Genomic DNA, 16233 nt, shown 5'->3' on the forward strand with positions numbered 1-16233 from the left:
CATTCCAGCCATACCAGATCCTTTTCTCCCTCCAGAGAATGCCCCGGTAAAGGGGCTGGGAGTGTCCGCGGTACTGGAGAAGCTGCGGGCCACACCTGGTCAACCCGTGGACACAATGCAGGAAGGGTAATCTCCCATTCCAACTCCCCTTTCTTTCTAACACTCGCTCCCTTGGAGGTCACCAAGCACAGGCTGTGACTGGGCCAGAAAGACATTCAGTCTCCTGACATAACTAGAAAGCCACGCTGGTCCAAGATGATTCCTCTTCCCGCGTGGCTTCCCTTTCAAAGCCCATCATTTCTCAATCCGTGGAGAAGCTGAGAAACAGGTACGCGTCTCCTCTCCCCCAACAAAACCTGCAGGACACACCAAGTTATCCAAAACCACAGTAACAACAACAATAACAATAAAATCCTCTTCGACTTGTTTTTCCAGGGTGACCAGGCAAGGTGTGAACATCCGCCTCGCTCTGGGGGGCTGGCAGGTGGAAGGTTTGGGCCCACCGGGCTGCCACCTCTCCCACCTCCTACCCCCGCTCTCCCTGTCCAAGCTGTCCCACCCCACCCCACCCCTACTTTCAGGCCCCTGCAAGGCCAGCTTCCTCTTCCGCCTCTCTGCTGTCACTCGTGCTCTGCGTCCAGGACTAGGCGGCGTGAAAGGCACCGCCGCTACCTGCAGCCGCACGACTCCACCACCATGTCCTCGTACTGCTTGTAAACTACGTTGTTGCCCGCGTCAATGTACAGGATGCTAATGGGAGTCAATTTGGTGGGCACGCAGCAGCTAGGTGGGGTGGAGCCGGGGTCCATGGAGTTCATCAGCGTCTGGATGATGGCGTGGTTGGTGGGCTCCAGGTGCGAGCGCAGCGGGAAGTCGCACACGCCCTCGCAGTGATAGGCTTCGTACTCCAAGGGCGCGATAATCCAGTCGTCCCAGCCCAGCTCCTTGAAGTTCACGTGCAAAGGCTTCTTGCTGCAGCGCAGCCTCGACTTCTTACCGTGCCGCTTGCCGTGGCGGCTGGCGAAGGCCGTGCGCCGCCGCCGCCGGCCGGGCGAGGGCAGCCAAGGTCCGGCGTCCGGGGCGCCCGGCGTCGGCGTCCTGGAGCCCTCCTCTGCGCCGGCGCCGGGTCCCGCGGCCTCCGCGGAGCCCAGCTGCTCGCGCATCTCGGCGAACAGGTTCTTGCGCTGCGATCTGGTGAATACCACAAGCAGGGCGCGCTCCTGGGGGGACCGCGCCCTTCGGCCGAAGCCCAGACTCCGCAGGTCCGGGGGCGGCGGCGGTGGCTGATGCAGCTGCTGGGACTCCGGCTCGCGCGCCTCGACCTCCGAGGCTTCTGCCTCGCCCCACGCGACCCGCAGCTCCAAGCACAACTGCTTCCAGGGCCGGTGGCGCAGACCCTGCCACACGTCGAAGACTTCCCAGCCAGCCGGGGGCGCCCCCTGCGGGTCCAGGGTCCTCGCGTCCAGCAGCAGGGGCGAAAGGCAGGGGAAGAGCTGCACTTGGAGGGGCCCGGACGGAGGCCCCCAGGGCGCTGCAGGCGCCTGGCGAAAGAGCCGCAGCTCCGCGCCCACCAGCTCCTCTTTGTCTGAGAGCGTGGACACATCAAACAAATACTTCTGTCTCCGGAGGGGAGTGTGCGAGAGATCGTCTGCGAGATAAAAAATAATTACAGTCAGTTTCACTTAAGGGGGAGATCAGCCCGGTGCTTTGTGGCCACCCCCAGGAGGAAAAGGGCTGGGAGGGAGTGGCGGGGCGGGGGAGGGGTGGAAGGGACAGAGTGAAGCTGGCCGACCCGGGGAGTCCGGCTAAGGTGGCCTGGGGCCTGACCACCCTCTCAGCTCCTTGCCGGGCCAGTGCAGGGCACGGGGAGGAGGCGCACCAGGTTAGCTGTAGACTCCTAGAGCAGAAATTGGTGGCTGCAGGTGGGGCAGCGGTGGGGGGCGTTCTCCTGGGGCTCACCCAAGGGACAAGGAACCACTAACATGCCCCTTTGTGGTCGTGAGCCTGGGCTGAGATTCCCGCCCCCCGCCCGCCCCCAGACCTCCCGTCGACTAACTCCTTCTTCGTTCCCATCTCAAATGTCACCTCCTCCGAGAGGCCATTCCTGACCACCCTGATATAAAGTAACCTTCCTCTGTCACTATCGCGGGATCCTGGTTTATTATCTTCCCGACACTTGGTATTATCTACAATTGACTCGTTTGTCTCCCTAGTGGCCTGTCTTGGCCAGCAACACTCTATCCCCACCCCCTCCACCAGCCCAGGAACGCTGGGAGGAGGTCATATCCATCTGACTTGCCTTGGCGCCTAAAGCCAGACCAGATCTAGTCCAGTACAAGTGGGTCAGCAAACGAGAACTTATGCAGTAGCCGCTCTCTGGCTACCCATTGGATCCATCTGGAGAACTTAAAAACTACCCGTGTTTTTCTGCCAATTGCATCAACATCGAAGGGCAGGACCTGGGCCGGCGGTTTTTGTTTGTTGGTGGTGGTTGTTGGTTTGCTAAGCCCCAAGATGATTTCAAGGTGCAGTCCTGCTGAAAACTGACTCGATGGATAAACACCCGCTGTCCATCGGGCAGTTCTGCTGAGACTTCCAGGCTCAAAACAAAGCAGATGGAAGGGAAAATTCCTGTACAACTCCTTTCCTGCAATTTAGTAACTATTTAACAACAAACAACAGTGAATGAAGCTTTCCAAAACAAGGGGTTGAGGGAGCAAATGAACCAGACATCTCTCCACTGAGAAGAGCCTGCAGTCAGTAAGAACTGGATGTACCCAGCAAGGGAAGAGTGCAAGCCCGGACTCATGGACACACACATACACACTCAATCCATCACTGCCACCACCTTCCTCCAACCCTGGATCAGGAATTCTCTTACTTGTCAACTAATCCTAAAGGTAATTTCTTTTTATTGCAAGTGAGGGGGGAAAAATGAAATTGGAAATACATGGGAGGTAGCGGTTTTTTGATTTTTTTAATTCAAGGCCAATTGTTCAGGATCAAGATAAAGCTGGATTTTTTTTTTTTGACACATTTGTACATGAATCCAACCCCACTTCGGTGTGCAAGGCACAAAGCTCACCAGATTTTTTTTTTTTCTGGGCTGCCTTCCCATAAAATATTTACAACCCAGCAAATACAAAAATCCCCACAGCCCCCCAGCTTTCCCCCAGAAGCTAGTAAAGCTGAGGTCGATTTCAATAGTAAAAGTGTCACTGGAGTGCCGAGCGACCCTCGCTGGCTATCCAGATGTAGCCCGGGGGCACGGGCTCTGGAGCCCCAGCCACACCCGGGCGGCTCTCCTGGCTGACAGCAGAGCCGGCTGCCTGCCTCTGACACACATGCCCCGACCTGAGATGGAGCCATGGGAAGGGTTAGAGAGGTGAAAAGGGAAAAGCTGCTGGAGGCAGTTGATTTATGGAAGGCAAGGCCTTCGAAACGACCAGGGTCACGTTAACAATCAGGGGAGGGGGCAGAGCAAGAAGAGAGAGAGGAGGTGGCGGGATTCAGGACACTTTCCTTCTTGACAGGAACCTGTGAGTGACAATGATCAGCCAACGCCCAGATCTCCCGGACCTGTCACCTTGGGCTCCACCACTTTGTACCTCTCCCCAAACCGGAGATGTGCCGCATCTACTGAATGGTGTGACAGCTGATGTGTTTCTAAGTCCACACTCATAGAACAGTTTCATAAAGTAGGTACTGTTTTGCAAGGATTGTTGCTAACTTTACAGATGGGAAAGGAAAATCGCCATGAAGTCATTTGTCCAAGTTAGGCAGCTAGTAAGTACCAAGGCTGAGATCTACACTTGAAGCTGTTGAATTCCACGGTTGAGGCAAGTAGACCCTGAGCTCCATTGCTTCCCCCACCTTGGTCCAGGTACTGGGGCTTAAAATAACTGAGAGTGCCCAGAGCAAGGGCTTTAATCCAAACAGTATTTGCAGGGATTATTAGAAATAGTAGCCAGGCATCCTTAGGAAATCATTTCTGCCCCTGCTAACACAGCTCTGGAGACTCTGTCAGGGGCTGGAGGACACCAGGCAATAATGTTTGAAGCATTTGTCTCTAGAGCAATGTAAAGAGATCGGCCTGCATTTGTTTTCATTATTTATGATCATTATGGTTGCGTGTGGGTTCGTAACTGCTTGGTCTGCACAGTGCTGAAGACAGCACTGAAGCCTGCCTCTGCAGAGAGAGCAGCCTTGGGGTTTCTGAGGATCTAACAGCTTTGCCTCACTCTGATCCTTTCCAGGGCTCTGGGCACGAGTGTGCATGGAACTTTGGCTTCCACCATGCACCCTTCTAACCCTGCACAGGCTCCACCCCACTCTTCCCAGGGGCCTTGCCGGCATGCATTTGGACACCAACTTACAGACCCAAACTCCCCAGGCCTACAGGTGCATATGTTAGAAGTGCAGTCCTCTATGGGGAAGACAGACCCAAGAGAAATGGTCCAGAGCCTGGAAGTTAATTCAGAATAATGAAAGCAAGAAATGATGTGGCCCAGGTACCGAGCTTTGCTTAGTAGGTTGAGTTCTCAAAGCCTCTCAACTTGTAAATGGTCCCTCAGTCTGCAGCATCAGCAGGGGAAAGGACTTAATAAAGACGTGCATCCTCTTGGGCCTCCCCACAGGTATGGGCACACCCCAAAATTTGCCTTACTCATAAGAATCCAAGTAAGGCTGAGTCTGCCAATACAAGGTACACATTTTTAGAATCTCTCATTTAGGTAGGCATGGCCCTTGGGCTTTTTGGATGCCCCAGAATGTGGGGCAGGTCTCTACTGAAGGAGTCAAAGCAAGACCTTCCAGAGCTCCTGACCCAGAGTAGGATCTAATACAGTAACCAGCAGACTAAGTCACCAGCCTCCTTAGCTCCACCCCGGCCCCAGAGCCACTTCTAGGTTTTTCTTTCCATCCCACTACATGTTTTCTCTCTCAGCATCCTGGAGTCCCTATCCCCTAAACAGACGGCTGAAGAAGGTGACCACTTTGTGCAACTCCACCTACAGAGCACATTCCCCACCAGTCTGGACCTGTTCTGGAGCCAGGCATCACAGACACAGCCCAGAGGGAGGCCTTGACCTGAGAGCTACACAGGGCACCACGTACTGTGACCCTACAGGTATTTCAAATGCTGACTTGGCTTCCTGAAGCCTGGCCTAACTGCCATGGTCCACCACTTGCGGGGCGGAAGCAGCTCTTCACTCTGCCTCCCAACTTCAGTCCTGTGTTGGTGAGAATTGAAGTCCTACAGTGGCCCTCCCTCCCGTGACTAGAAACACACATTTTTCATTTCAAATTCTGTGGTGCTTTCTTATACCCTAGAAATGAATCCTGTGCTTTGGATACAGGATTTAATTGAAATTGGAAGTGATCAGTGCTACATGAGGGAGCTGTTCATTTTGTTTTCACTTTACATCAGCCTGGCTTGTTACAGCTCACACCCCAGTTCATTTGGTGTTTGCAGAGTGTTAGCAGTATAAATCTTTCAAGTTGCATATGCTGGATTTGCTTAACCTCGTTGCCTGGGAGGAGGGCAGAGATAGGAGGAAAGAAAGAGGATAAAGAAGCTACAAATCACTGACTTGGAAAAGCAAACCCATTTTGGAAAAGTAAACCCTGGCTGTTGGGAGCTAGTAATGCAACCATCAGAATGGAAAGGAAAAGATGTCCTTGACTACTTCCCTAGAACATAAGAAGACTGCCACAAGGGAACTGCACACACTGCAGGATTCTCCTCTCCAGGGCTGACCCAGATGCCTCCTACTGGAGGCTGCTCCTGTGGGCCAGCCAGGAGGTGGTTTCCAAAAAACCTAGAGCTTCTTATGATTGGAAGGGAAAAAAGCCCAGCACCTCATTTGTCCCAAGTTATCCCTGGGACAGGTTTGCACAGTTCAAGGTTCCTCTTGAGGGTGCTAGTTAGATTTTCTATCCTTTAGCACAGGCGGCTCCAGCAATCCCAACCTGCAAGACCGTTCACATTCCAAGCTCCCAGATGTTTCACTCCTCCCTGTTCCTAATGTTTGTATCCTCTGAGTTCCCAGTGATCCTGGGTGACTTACAGGACAGGCATCTAGCAGTGCCAGGCATCTTCCTTCAGCTGCCTAGCCTCACTTTCCACTCACTTCCTTGGAAGGCACAGACAGACTCTCACTAGGCAACCCTACTGTAGGCAACCACTCAAAAAGCCTAAAGAGGCATTGTGCTTTCAGATCCTCATCCCATCCTCATGGCTACGGATAACTACCTGTTTTTACAAAGCAAACTTCAAATGTCTTTATAGCTGAGCCTCCTTGAGTTGTAGATAACAGCAGCACTGAGCATTTAAGGTCATGGGATGCATGATAGCCTCTTTCACTGAATTCTCAGGGCAAGTATCTGAGGTTGGCACTAACTTGCCTGTTGTCTTACAACTAGGAAGGGACAAAGCTGTTGAAAGTCCCAACTTCTAGGGTTCTTTGAGCAAAATCGTGATTAGGCAGTGGTGCAAGAGGGGACCTGTGGTTTCAGAACAGTGCAACACTAAGTGAAATGGATTCCCTGTTTGCTAGAAGAAAGCCTTCCAAGCTTGGAAGTCTCAGCTGGATCTCTCGGCTTCAATATTCAGGTGGGAAATAGAGCCAGGTGTACTTGATGAGTACAAATGAACCACCACCCACTCCACTCTGGATAATCTGTACTTTCACTATTTACTGCTCCCCCTCAAACACAGTGATCTGGGCATCCTGTCAAGGATGCACTCCCTACAAGTCAGACCCCAGTCTTTCGAATCCAATTGCATTCGAATTCAATCACATTTCATCTGAGTGTGCATTTAGGAGCAAGACACACAGTTCACACTTTTCAGGGTGCTACTCCTTGCACCCAAGAGCTCTTGCCTGACCACCCAACACAATCATTGTAATAGCAAATACCGGTGTGGGAGTTACTATGTGCTGCACAGAGTCACTTTAACTGCAATGACATACATAAGCATCCCAAGCCACACCCAAGAAGGGCATCACTGGGAAGGAAAACACAGAGCTTCAGAGTAACTTACCCAAGACGGCAAGTGCTGCAGCTGGCAGCTCCCAGCCCAGGCCCAGACTTCTGTGCCTGGTAGAAACCCTCAGAAGTTCTTTCCTTCTTTATCAGTCTCCAATCTCCAAGAGTGCTTACTTCCACATCAGTAGAACTGAAGGAATGCCAACAACTGGACTTTGGAAAGGGATAAGCTGCAAAACTTTCTCACCTGCTGCAAAATGCATAGACCTCTGCCAGGAGACAGGAGTGCAGGAAAACTGCTGGATGTAAATGCTAGTCACTGTCCCCCACATGGATTGAACAGAGGTGCTTAGCGTCTTAGAGGCATACATATGAATTTTGCTCTGTGACTTAGTGGCTAAGTGACCTGGGGAGGCAGCCTCCTGTGCCCAATTGTCAAATGAGAGCACTGGCTTTATCTGCTGTGAAAATCAGAGCCAGCACTCAGAGTAGTCCCTGAAGCCAGTATTATTGTAACTACCTCCATCCCAAGGTAAGGACACACTTGAGCACCTGCTCCTTTGAGGATACAGGGCCCAGTTTTCCCAAGATGTTCAGAAGTGAGTCAGGGGACATCGTTGGGCAGTGCAGGTCAAGAAAAAAGTAGGCACACGGAGTTCCTGCTCATCCAGGTCCTTAGGGGTTGCAATCACACACCTAAATCAGGGGCACTTCTCAGTCCCGGAATGCTATGTCAGCTACCACTGTACCTCCTGCACTGCCACTGTGACCTCCACTTCAAGAAGGTTCCCTCTGCTACAGAGATTCCAAGCCAGTGCTTGTAGATGTGCTGGCAGGTGCAGCCCGCAGACACCTGAACACAGCCCTGCTTGATGATGCCCTTTTGTGAGGGCACCATCCACACACAGATCTAGTCCCAAGTGTGAGATAAGAGACCAGTGTTGCCGATCTTCACCTTCCAATAGGCCATGTGTGGCTGCAGCACCTGTCAGTGCAGAAGGTGCAGGGGTGGACCTTCCTGCCACACATTCACTGATCCTGCTTCTCTCTTTCTCTGTGCTTTTCCTGTGGCTTGCCCTGCATTTCTCTGCCTCTCTTTCTCTGTTCTCTCTATCCTCTCTCTCTCTCTGTTTCCCAAAAGCCAAAGGAACCTTGTAGTCCCCCGAGCACATCTAGCACTCTTCCTGAATCTTGCCGAAAAATCCGTGTCAGCGCTTAACTTAGCACTCAATGGAAAGCAAACGATTAAGACTGGAAAACCTTGAAATCTCTCCCCATTCTCCCCCAGCCAGGACAACACTGAAGTGCATGGGCCGGAGCCTCCCCTCCACACAGTTGTCAGGAGCAGTCAAGCCAGCGCCCCCCGCCCCCCAATTGAGTACAGCCAGTAGGCTTCACCTTTTGTCTCAACAGAATGAAACAGATTCTTTGGCAAATTGGTTGCCACAGATCTAAATGGGAAACTTTCCTAGCTGCCTCTTGAGCGACAGGAAAGCCAGAGAAAAAACATCGAGTCTGGGGGCAGCTCACGGGCAACACCTCAGTCCCACCCTGGACTCTTGGGCCACAGCAATGTAAATCTTAATCTGACATCACAGCAAGCTCGGGGTGAGGAGCCTCCCTCTTAGTTTTTGCACCGAGCTCGTGCAGCCCGCCCCTGGGTATCCTCCGCTTACTGCGGTCCCTGCCCTGGAGCGAGCCTTGCTAGGCCAGGACCCGACACGGTCCCGCAGGCGACCTTTCTTGCACGGTTAACTTGTAGCATCACCCAAGACCCTCTTGGGAGGGTGTGAAGTGGTGGAAGCCACACCATCCTTGTCGGGGCTGAAACGTGACCCAGCCGCGGGTTTAGAGAACTTGGAAGTGGAGAAAAGATGCAGGCTTAGGAGGGTTCCCTTCTACAACCAGGGATGGGCGTTTTAGGCAGGAACCCGGGAAGGTTTGGGAGACCAGGAGTCAAGCGCGGGAGACACCGCAGCGATGTGTCCCTTCAAAGCGCGGGGTTGGGGAGGGTGGTCTATCTGGGAAGAACCGCTCACCATTAGCGGCTGGCTCCGCGGCGTGCACCCCGGTCTGTCTTGGGAAAAAAAAGTAACCAAGAGAGATTTGTGGGTGTTCACCTAGAGCCACCCTCCGGTATCTCTTCCAGTTTTCCTCCGCCCGGAGAGTCGAAGCCGCGGTCTGCAAGCAAGCTGGGGAGGCGCTGTTCCAACTAGCCCGGATTCGGAGTTTCAGAGTTGGGGCACCGATTTCCGCGTTATTTCAGCATGATCCCCGACCTCCCACTAAAGTCAACCTGCCCCGCGGCCCCTGTTGCTGCCTTTGGCCCAAGCTTGACTTAGGCCAGGGCCCGCCCTTCCCTCTCTAGCACGCCCACTGTCGGGCTCCCTAGCTTTGCCACGCCCCTAGGTGCGCGCCTTGCTGGGAACTGCGTCCTCGCGCCTCCCAACTCAGGTTCAGGGCAGGTTTTCACACCTCCGCTCCCCCAAACAAACCCAACCTTAGGATTCCCAGCAGTGCTTGCCGGTCCTGGAAGACCGAGAGCCGCAACCTCAGAAGCGTTTAGGCCTACCAGGGTTGTTTAGCTCCTGTAAACAGGAGCCACCGTTGAACCGGTATTAAACTTAAAAAAATAAACAGCCAGGGCTTACTTGGTGGTGGCTGGGTGGGTTATACCTAGCAATGGTTAGGCGCCACGCATCCACCTTCAACTTTCCTTACTCCCCTTTCCCTCCCCTCCGGGTTATTCAGTACCCCAGGGGTTATAAAATGAATAAAGCATTTATTGTTACTTAAAAACCCTCAAGGTTTTGTTCAGTGACTCTATTGGGTCCCTCCTTCCAGGCACACAGCAGGTAGGGTGGGAACACGGAGTTCTCTTTGCTCTACATTTCTCTCCGACCCTCTTCCCTATTCCCTGCTCCGCAGGCTCAACACTTGGAGGAGATGCGTGGGAACCCTGGGGCACCCGTGGAAGAGCGCAGGTGGCGCTAGGGCTTCCCTCCCGCCACGCAGCGACCACGAGCCCGGCTGGGTTCCCGATGCTTCTCCTCGTCTGATCCGAAGGGGGAACTAGATTCAGTTTGAAAGCTGGGGAGGGATTCCTAAGGCCTGTCGCAGTTTGCGACTTCGATAAATCTCCCTGCCTACCCCCTCCCCCGCCCCTTTATGATGGAAACCTCCAGGAGGTTTGGGCACGTTTTTTCCGATCCCTTTCCGCTGCACCCAGCAACGGCAAGGTGCAACTCCTGAGACCCTCTGGTGCGGAAGAAGGCGCTCAGCTTCCTCCTCCGGTGAGTCGGTTTGGCCAAGGAAACTATTTTGCCACTCTCGTTGCAGAAAACGTGTGTGTGTGTGTGTGTGTGTGTGTGTGTGTGTGTGTGTGTGTGTGTGTTACTTTTCTCTGTATGGCGTCCCCTAACACCGTAGCGATGGGGATGGCACCACCCGGTATTTAAGAAACCAATGGGAAAGGGGTTGGTTTGTGCCCTTGAAGATGTCTTCTACGTCCCAACTAGAAAAGCAGAGCAAATTTCCAATCAGGACCTTCGCGGGGATCCTCCTCCGCTCGCCGCGGCTGGCGGAGTCTCGAGAACCTGGAGTGCGGTGCAAATCCCGCGCCGGCGGGCACGCCTACGCGCCTCGCAGACGCACACTCGACGGCTGAAGCAGCCTTTTTCCAAAACTGTCCCCCTCTTTCCGGGGAAATAAAGCCTAGATTGGAACCTTCTGCCGGGCTTCCTCACTTGGCCGTCTGGTCTGAATTAGTGTTTTTATAAGGGACTCAAACAAATCGAATACAAGGTCACCAAATAATTAACAGTTGTGAATTCCCTCCGTCCCCATTAAAATACTTCCTTGCTTATATTTCATTTTCCGTTTGCCAACGACAACAGGAGCCGGGCAAGAGCGTTGCTGCGTTTATTACCCCACTCTGCGCCCAGGTCCACCGAGAAACCTGCTGCCTTGCATAAACGCGACGTTCCAGATTTCAACCGCAAGGGAACTCTGCGGCTATTCCAGCGCGCTCCCCTCCGCGGGCTGCCTCCCGCAAGGTCCCTGCCCTACCCCACAGCAATGGCCAGTCTAAGGTAATCAGAGAAGCCAACAAACAAGTAGGGCAAGCTACCCCCAGAGTCGTTTCTAGGGCGCCCGGTCTCTGAAGGACGCTCCCATCTCGTTTTGGTTTTTATCTGCTCCTTACTGCCTCCTTTCCTAGAGCACTATTGAAAAAATAACAAAAGAGGGAGAGAGAACTCAGAGAGAGAACTCAGAATTCAGAGACGTTCTATCTCCCTTTCCTGGATCTCCAGGCTGGGGGTGCAGGGCCCCAGTTCTAGTGCCCTTCTAAACAGAATTTTTTGAGCTAAATCTAATTTCACTATATGCAGCCTGGACCACTCTGGCCCAATGACGGCGACAATACACACCTGCACACACTTCCTCTGATGGATCTAGCACCATCTTAAAATGGCATAGGGGAGGCATCTGCAAGGATGGGAGATAAAATGGTTTGTGCTCCAGTGAAATGAGTCGAGCAGGAAGCAAGCCATAGTACACATGCAGACTCTGAACTGCAGCCTTGCACTTGAACTGTTCACTGCGTCTTGAGAGACTAAGGAAGATATCAGACCTTGTTCTTTGTTCTGACTTTGTTTCTTGCTACCATCCTTTAGAAACGGCCTCGCCCCTTACCTCACCCATCCAATGCCCTAGAGAAGCACGTGGGACCTGGAGTGATGTGTCATCTCTCCCTCATAGCTGTGTGACCTTGTGAGAATTTGCTTAACCTATTTTCTTTAGAAGCAGGTGACTACAGCACTCTTGAGCAACTCTTGCGAGAATGAAGTTAATCGGGTAGCCGACTGCAGCACAGACTGTAGTTTGGGCCTCCTAGGTGCCCACAGAGCAAAGTGAATGAAAAGAGGCACAAAGAAATGCAAGCGTTCTCCTCCAGGACGGCGTGCGGAAGCGTCAAGGAGTGGGGTAGGGCAGAGCTGCGCAGCTTTCCATTCATTTGGAGTGTCCTCACTCTCAGCCCTGGACTTCAGAGCAATCTTTGGAAAGGAAGGCAAAGCGGCTTAGGAACCCTAGACGTCAATCACTTGCTACTGGAGAATCTTTCTTTGCTCCTCCCTCTGAGGGACCCCTTCCCTCCCTCTCCCTACCCCGCCCAGCAACTCAGAGCCAAGCCTGCACTCTCCTGGGCGATTTGAACATCTCCAAAGCAGGACGCCAAGTTAGCCAAATGGGGCCAGCCTAGGCTGTCGGTTCCTTCTCTTTCCTCTTAGCCTCAGCTACAAGGGATTGGAGGGGTGGGGGAAGGGTTACTGAAGGGGGGGCGCTTGGCGCTGCTAACGGCCCCCACGTGAGAGGGGCGGAAATTCTCATCAGGAGCTGGGGATGCGCGGCTAGCGGGTCCCTTCCATCACGGGAGACTAGACACCGTTTGATGTGTTATGACATGAGCCTTCAATTAGATCGCTGAGTTGAAACACTCCAATGAGGGGCCCGATGCTAAGCAAGCCCCGGAAGGTCCAGCCCGAGGTCACCGCCGGTGACACATCAAATCAAAATCAGTGAGAGGGAAAGTGAGGCTTTCCCTTTATCAAGCTGGGGCTGCAGCCAGCAAAGTAACCTCCCTGCACCCCCCTCCGCCCAGGCCGCTCTGCGCGCCCCTCCCGCCCGCCGCCCCGCACTGCTTTGCCCCCTCGGCGGCGTCGTGCCCCGAGCCGCAGCGCCTTCGCAAAGCACAAGTAGCTTTTCTTCAAGACCTCTGGGAATCCGGGCACGGGGGTAGGGGAGAGGGGTGGAGGAGACCTGGCCTTGGAGACCTTGGTGCAGGTGGTGGTAGCACCGCATCTCCTCGGCTGTGACTTGCTAGCAATCCCAGCCCTGGACCGCATTCTGGGGCTGAAGCCGGATCTCGGTCCTCCTGGCCTGGAGATCTTGGCCCGCGAACAGAGATGCCCACAACCACCATCACCTGCAGCAACAGCAGCAAATGGGGCTCACTGCCAATCCCTGCTCTACCTCACGCGCTCCGAGTCTCGACTCGCAGAGTGGTGCGGGGGTAGGGGGTAGGGAGGAGGGGTGGTAGGGCCAGCGAGGTGAGCAGTTTTACGCCAGATCCCCAAAGTTCCCTTGGCCCTGTACCAAAGTCGCAGGGCACCAAGAACCAGTATGGGGGTGCCTGCTGGGCGCTGAGGGCGGGAGGGGTGGAGGAAGTTAGAAAGTCCTACCACTTTCCTCCGGGGCAAGGAAAATGAACGCCCCACTACCAGCCTGCCTAAACCGCTGTTTTTTTTTTTTTTTTTTTTTTTTTCTCTTGGGAAGGAGTCTCTAACCGTTTTCTAGGAGATTTTAGGAGCCTCTGCTCCCGTGAGGGTAGTAAAGGAGGCAGACGATTAACAGAAGGCTTAGAGAGCGCGACCTTAGCCCCGCAGGGGCCGGGGTAAGGAGTTGGCGAGCTGCGCGGCGGGCACGGACACGGACAGGGGTGGGGGTGGACCTAGAAACCACATTTCTTGGCCAAGGTGATTTCGGTGGTCCTAAAATCATCAAGGAATGCTCGGCATGGATTTTGCTTCCCGCCCCTCTCCCCGCATTCAGCAGCTCCCCACCTCGTTCACCTCGGGCGGCGGCGGCAACCGGCGCAACCTGGACGCCAACCTCGCGTTCCAGGAAGGCCACTGGAAAAGTAGAGGCCAGGACCTGGGAGAGCCCATGGCTACTGGGCAGATCGTTAGCCTGCCAACACGGTCAGCAAAGGTGGTAGGTGGGGCAGCTCGTAGACTCCCGGCTGACTCCGCTCCTACCGGCCTAGAAGAGGGAGGCTGCAAACCCGCCAAGGTCGCGCGCGCGCGAGCCGAGCCTAAGAGGATAGAGAGCAAGTAGCTGCCTAAATCTCCAGCTTCGTCGCCGCTCCTCTCCTCCTCCTAACTCCCTTTCCTTTTCTTTCCTGAGGCCTTCCTATTACTGACCCTCTTCTGGAGGAACTGAGTTTCTACCGCCTGCCATACCCTCTCCAGCTTCTGAGATCCGGGAGAGCGAGGTTTCCTGGAGGGCTAAGACCACGCCATGCACCCACGCTCGCGGCGAGAAGGAAGGGGCCAGGGGCCTCCGCAAATACGTCCCACCCAGGCACCGGCTCCCGGACCAGGGGTGAAGCAGGAGCAGATGGTAGAAGCAAACAGAGAAGCGCTGCCTGTTTAAGAAGGTGCATGGGCATATATCCACGCACCTTTGAGACTGAAGCACGCACAAAACCCAGCAGTCCCTTTCTCCGGCCCGTCCCGACACTTGCTACGGCTGCCTCTGCCCAAATGACTCGGGCTGTGGCCTCGGAGCCGCAGGGAGCGCAACACTGGGGGGTGTGGGTGGAGAGAGGGCAGGGGGAACAACAACAACAACAATAATAATAAGTAAATAAAAAGGCCTGAGGGTGCTTAGCTGTGGCCAGGCTGAGGATCCCACACTGGGCTCCCGAGCCAGGCACTGCCGGACGCTGCCGGCGGAGTCGCTCCTCGGAGGCGGGACTCGAGGGGCCGGCTGGAGTTACCAGCTTTCCCAAGGCCCACCCCTGGGCCCGCCCTGTTGGCCCGTGCAGCTCCAACCTTGCACCCGGCATCCTCGCAGAACCCCGGACCCCGAAATGCGGATTCCCGCAATCCCCGCCCCGACCCCACTCCTGTCCAGGTCATCTACCAGCCGCCCCAAGTGCTCTCCTCTGATTGCCGGCGGAGCGGCCACCCCGCAGCCCTCTGCGTAAGACAAGAGCGAGATGGAAAGGAGAGGGGACAGACCGGAGCGAGGAAGAGAGGGTTGCAGGCTGGAATAAAAATCTGCATCTACACTGGAAAATTTAATCCGGGTTTTAGTAAAACAATTTTGAAAGCGAGCAAAGGGGAGGTAGGTGTGCCGGGCGGAAAGGCGACTGACACCCCGCAGCCTCCTCCAGCCGGAGCAGCGCGCGGCCGCCGAGCTGCAGCGGGAGGGGGCCTGCGCCTACTTCACCACTTACCGTGTCCCCTGTCTACAAAGCTGGTGATGGTGTTGGCCGACTTGGAAGACTGGAAAAAGCTAGCGTTGATGCCCAGCTTCTCGGCGATGGAGTAAGTCCTGTAGATTGACAGCATGTACTCGTGGGGCACCACGCGCGGACCCCTGCCGGACGGCTCTTGCTCTCGCCGCCGCTGGGGCTCGTCTTCGGGCCGCGGCTCCTCGCGCTCCGGGCGCGTCCGGGCCGTGGAATTCTCTCGCGGCGCCCGAGGCATCTTCCCTTCCTTGCGGCCCCGGACGCCCTTGGTGGAGCCGAGCTCGGCGGACGACGACGTGGAGGCGATAGAAGCCTGCTGGAAACCCGGCAAATCCCAGAGGAAAGTGATGAGGAAGACGGCCGAGAGCAGGACCCTGGGGGTATCCATGGCGAGCCTGCGGCTGCGTCTCCCCCGCCCCCGACAGAGGCGACGGCGACGGCGGCAGCACCGGGCGCTAAGGACTCGGAGCGGCTGGACAGCGGCCGGGGCCCGGCTCCTCGGGCGGACTCCGAGTGCGAGGAGCCGGGTCCCAGCCACACAAACCCCGGGCCCGCCACGCCCCCTCCCGCCCCTCGCCGGGAGGGGAGGGGAAGGGGAAGGAGGGCAGAGGAGAAGAGGGAGGGCGGGAGGGGAGGCCGGGCGGTGCTGGCCCGAGGTGTGGGGAGAGGGGGGCAGCGCCGAGCCGGTGTCGGCGGGGAGGGCGCAGCGCCCCTTGGGGACGCGCGCGGGGTTGCGGGCGCCGAGAGCCGCGCCGGCCCTGGAGGAGGCGAGTGCGGCCGTCCCGCGCGGGCCGCCGAGTCCGGACCGGCCCCGCAGCGCGCCGGGGTGCCCTAGCCTAACAGCCCCGGGGAGTCCCGGGCTCTCTCTCGGGGACCCCCGCCGCGGGGCTCTCCGCTCTCGCCCTGCAGAGGAAGCCCGCGGCGGTCTCCCCTCCCCACGTCCCCGTCACCGAGAGCCGGCCTGCAGCAGCAGCAGCAGGCGCCGGCTCCCGGGCCCGTGCTGGTACCTCGTCTCGGTGCTCGCCAGCGCCAGGGCCGGCCGTTCGCTCCCTCTCGAGGGCCAGCCCGGAGCCTGGGAAGCGTCAGCCGGGAGGAGCTCCGGAGCGCAAGGGCCCGGCGCGGAACGGCCCCCTGGCGCTCGGTTAGGGGCACCGCTCTCCACAAAGACGGGCGTCTACACCCGATCCTCGAGGTCAGGCAGAGGC

At 55.9% G+C, this 16233-nt stretch overlaps 1 protein-coding gene across 1 annotated transcript; it reads right to left on the bottom strand.

Moving 5' to 3' along the window:
* Nucleotides 1-668: 668 nt before the first annotated feature.
* On the bottom strand, nt 669-15416 carry GDF6 (growth differentiation factor 6). The gene is made up of 2 exons (XM_040972722.1): nt 15014-15416; nt 669-1648 (listed from the first exon to the last, which is right to left on the bottom strand). The coding sequence occupies exons 1-2, from the start codon at nt 15414-15416 to the stop codon at nt 669-671; spliced, it is 1383 nt and encodes a 460-aa protein (XP_040828656.1).
* Nucleotides 15417-16233: the final 817 nt, after the last annotated feature.

This window comes from Ochotona curzoniae, unplaced genomic scaffold (genome assembly GCF_017591425.1).
Source record: "Ochotona curzoniae isolate NIBS_2020 unplaced genomic scaffold, NIBS_Ocur_1.0 contig_2318, whole genome shotgun sequence".
Lineage (NCBI taxonomy): Eukaryota > Metazoa > Chordata > Mammalia > Lagomorpha > Ochotonidae > Ochotona > Ochotona curzoniae.

Coding starts and splice junctions, on each gene's coding strand:
- GDF6 (XM_040972722.1), bottom strand. CDS start 15,416: ATGGATACCCCCAGGGTCCTGCTCTCGGCCGTCTTCCTCATCACTTTC. Junction 1,649..15,013: donor CTTTGTAGACAGGGGACACG/GTAAGTGGTGAA, acceptor TTTATCTCGCAG/ACGATCTCTCGCACACTCCC.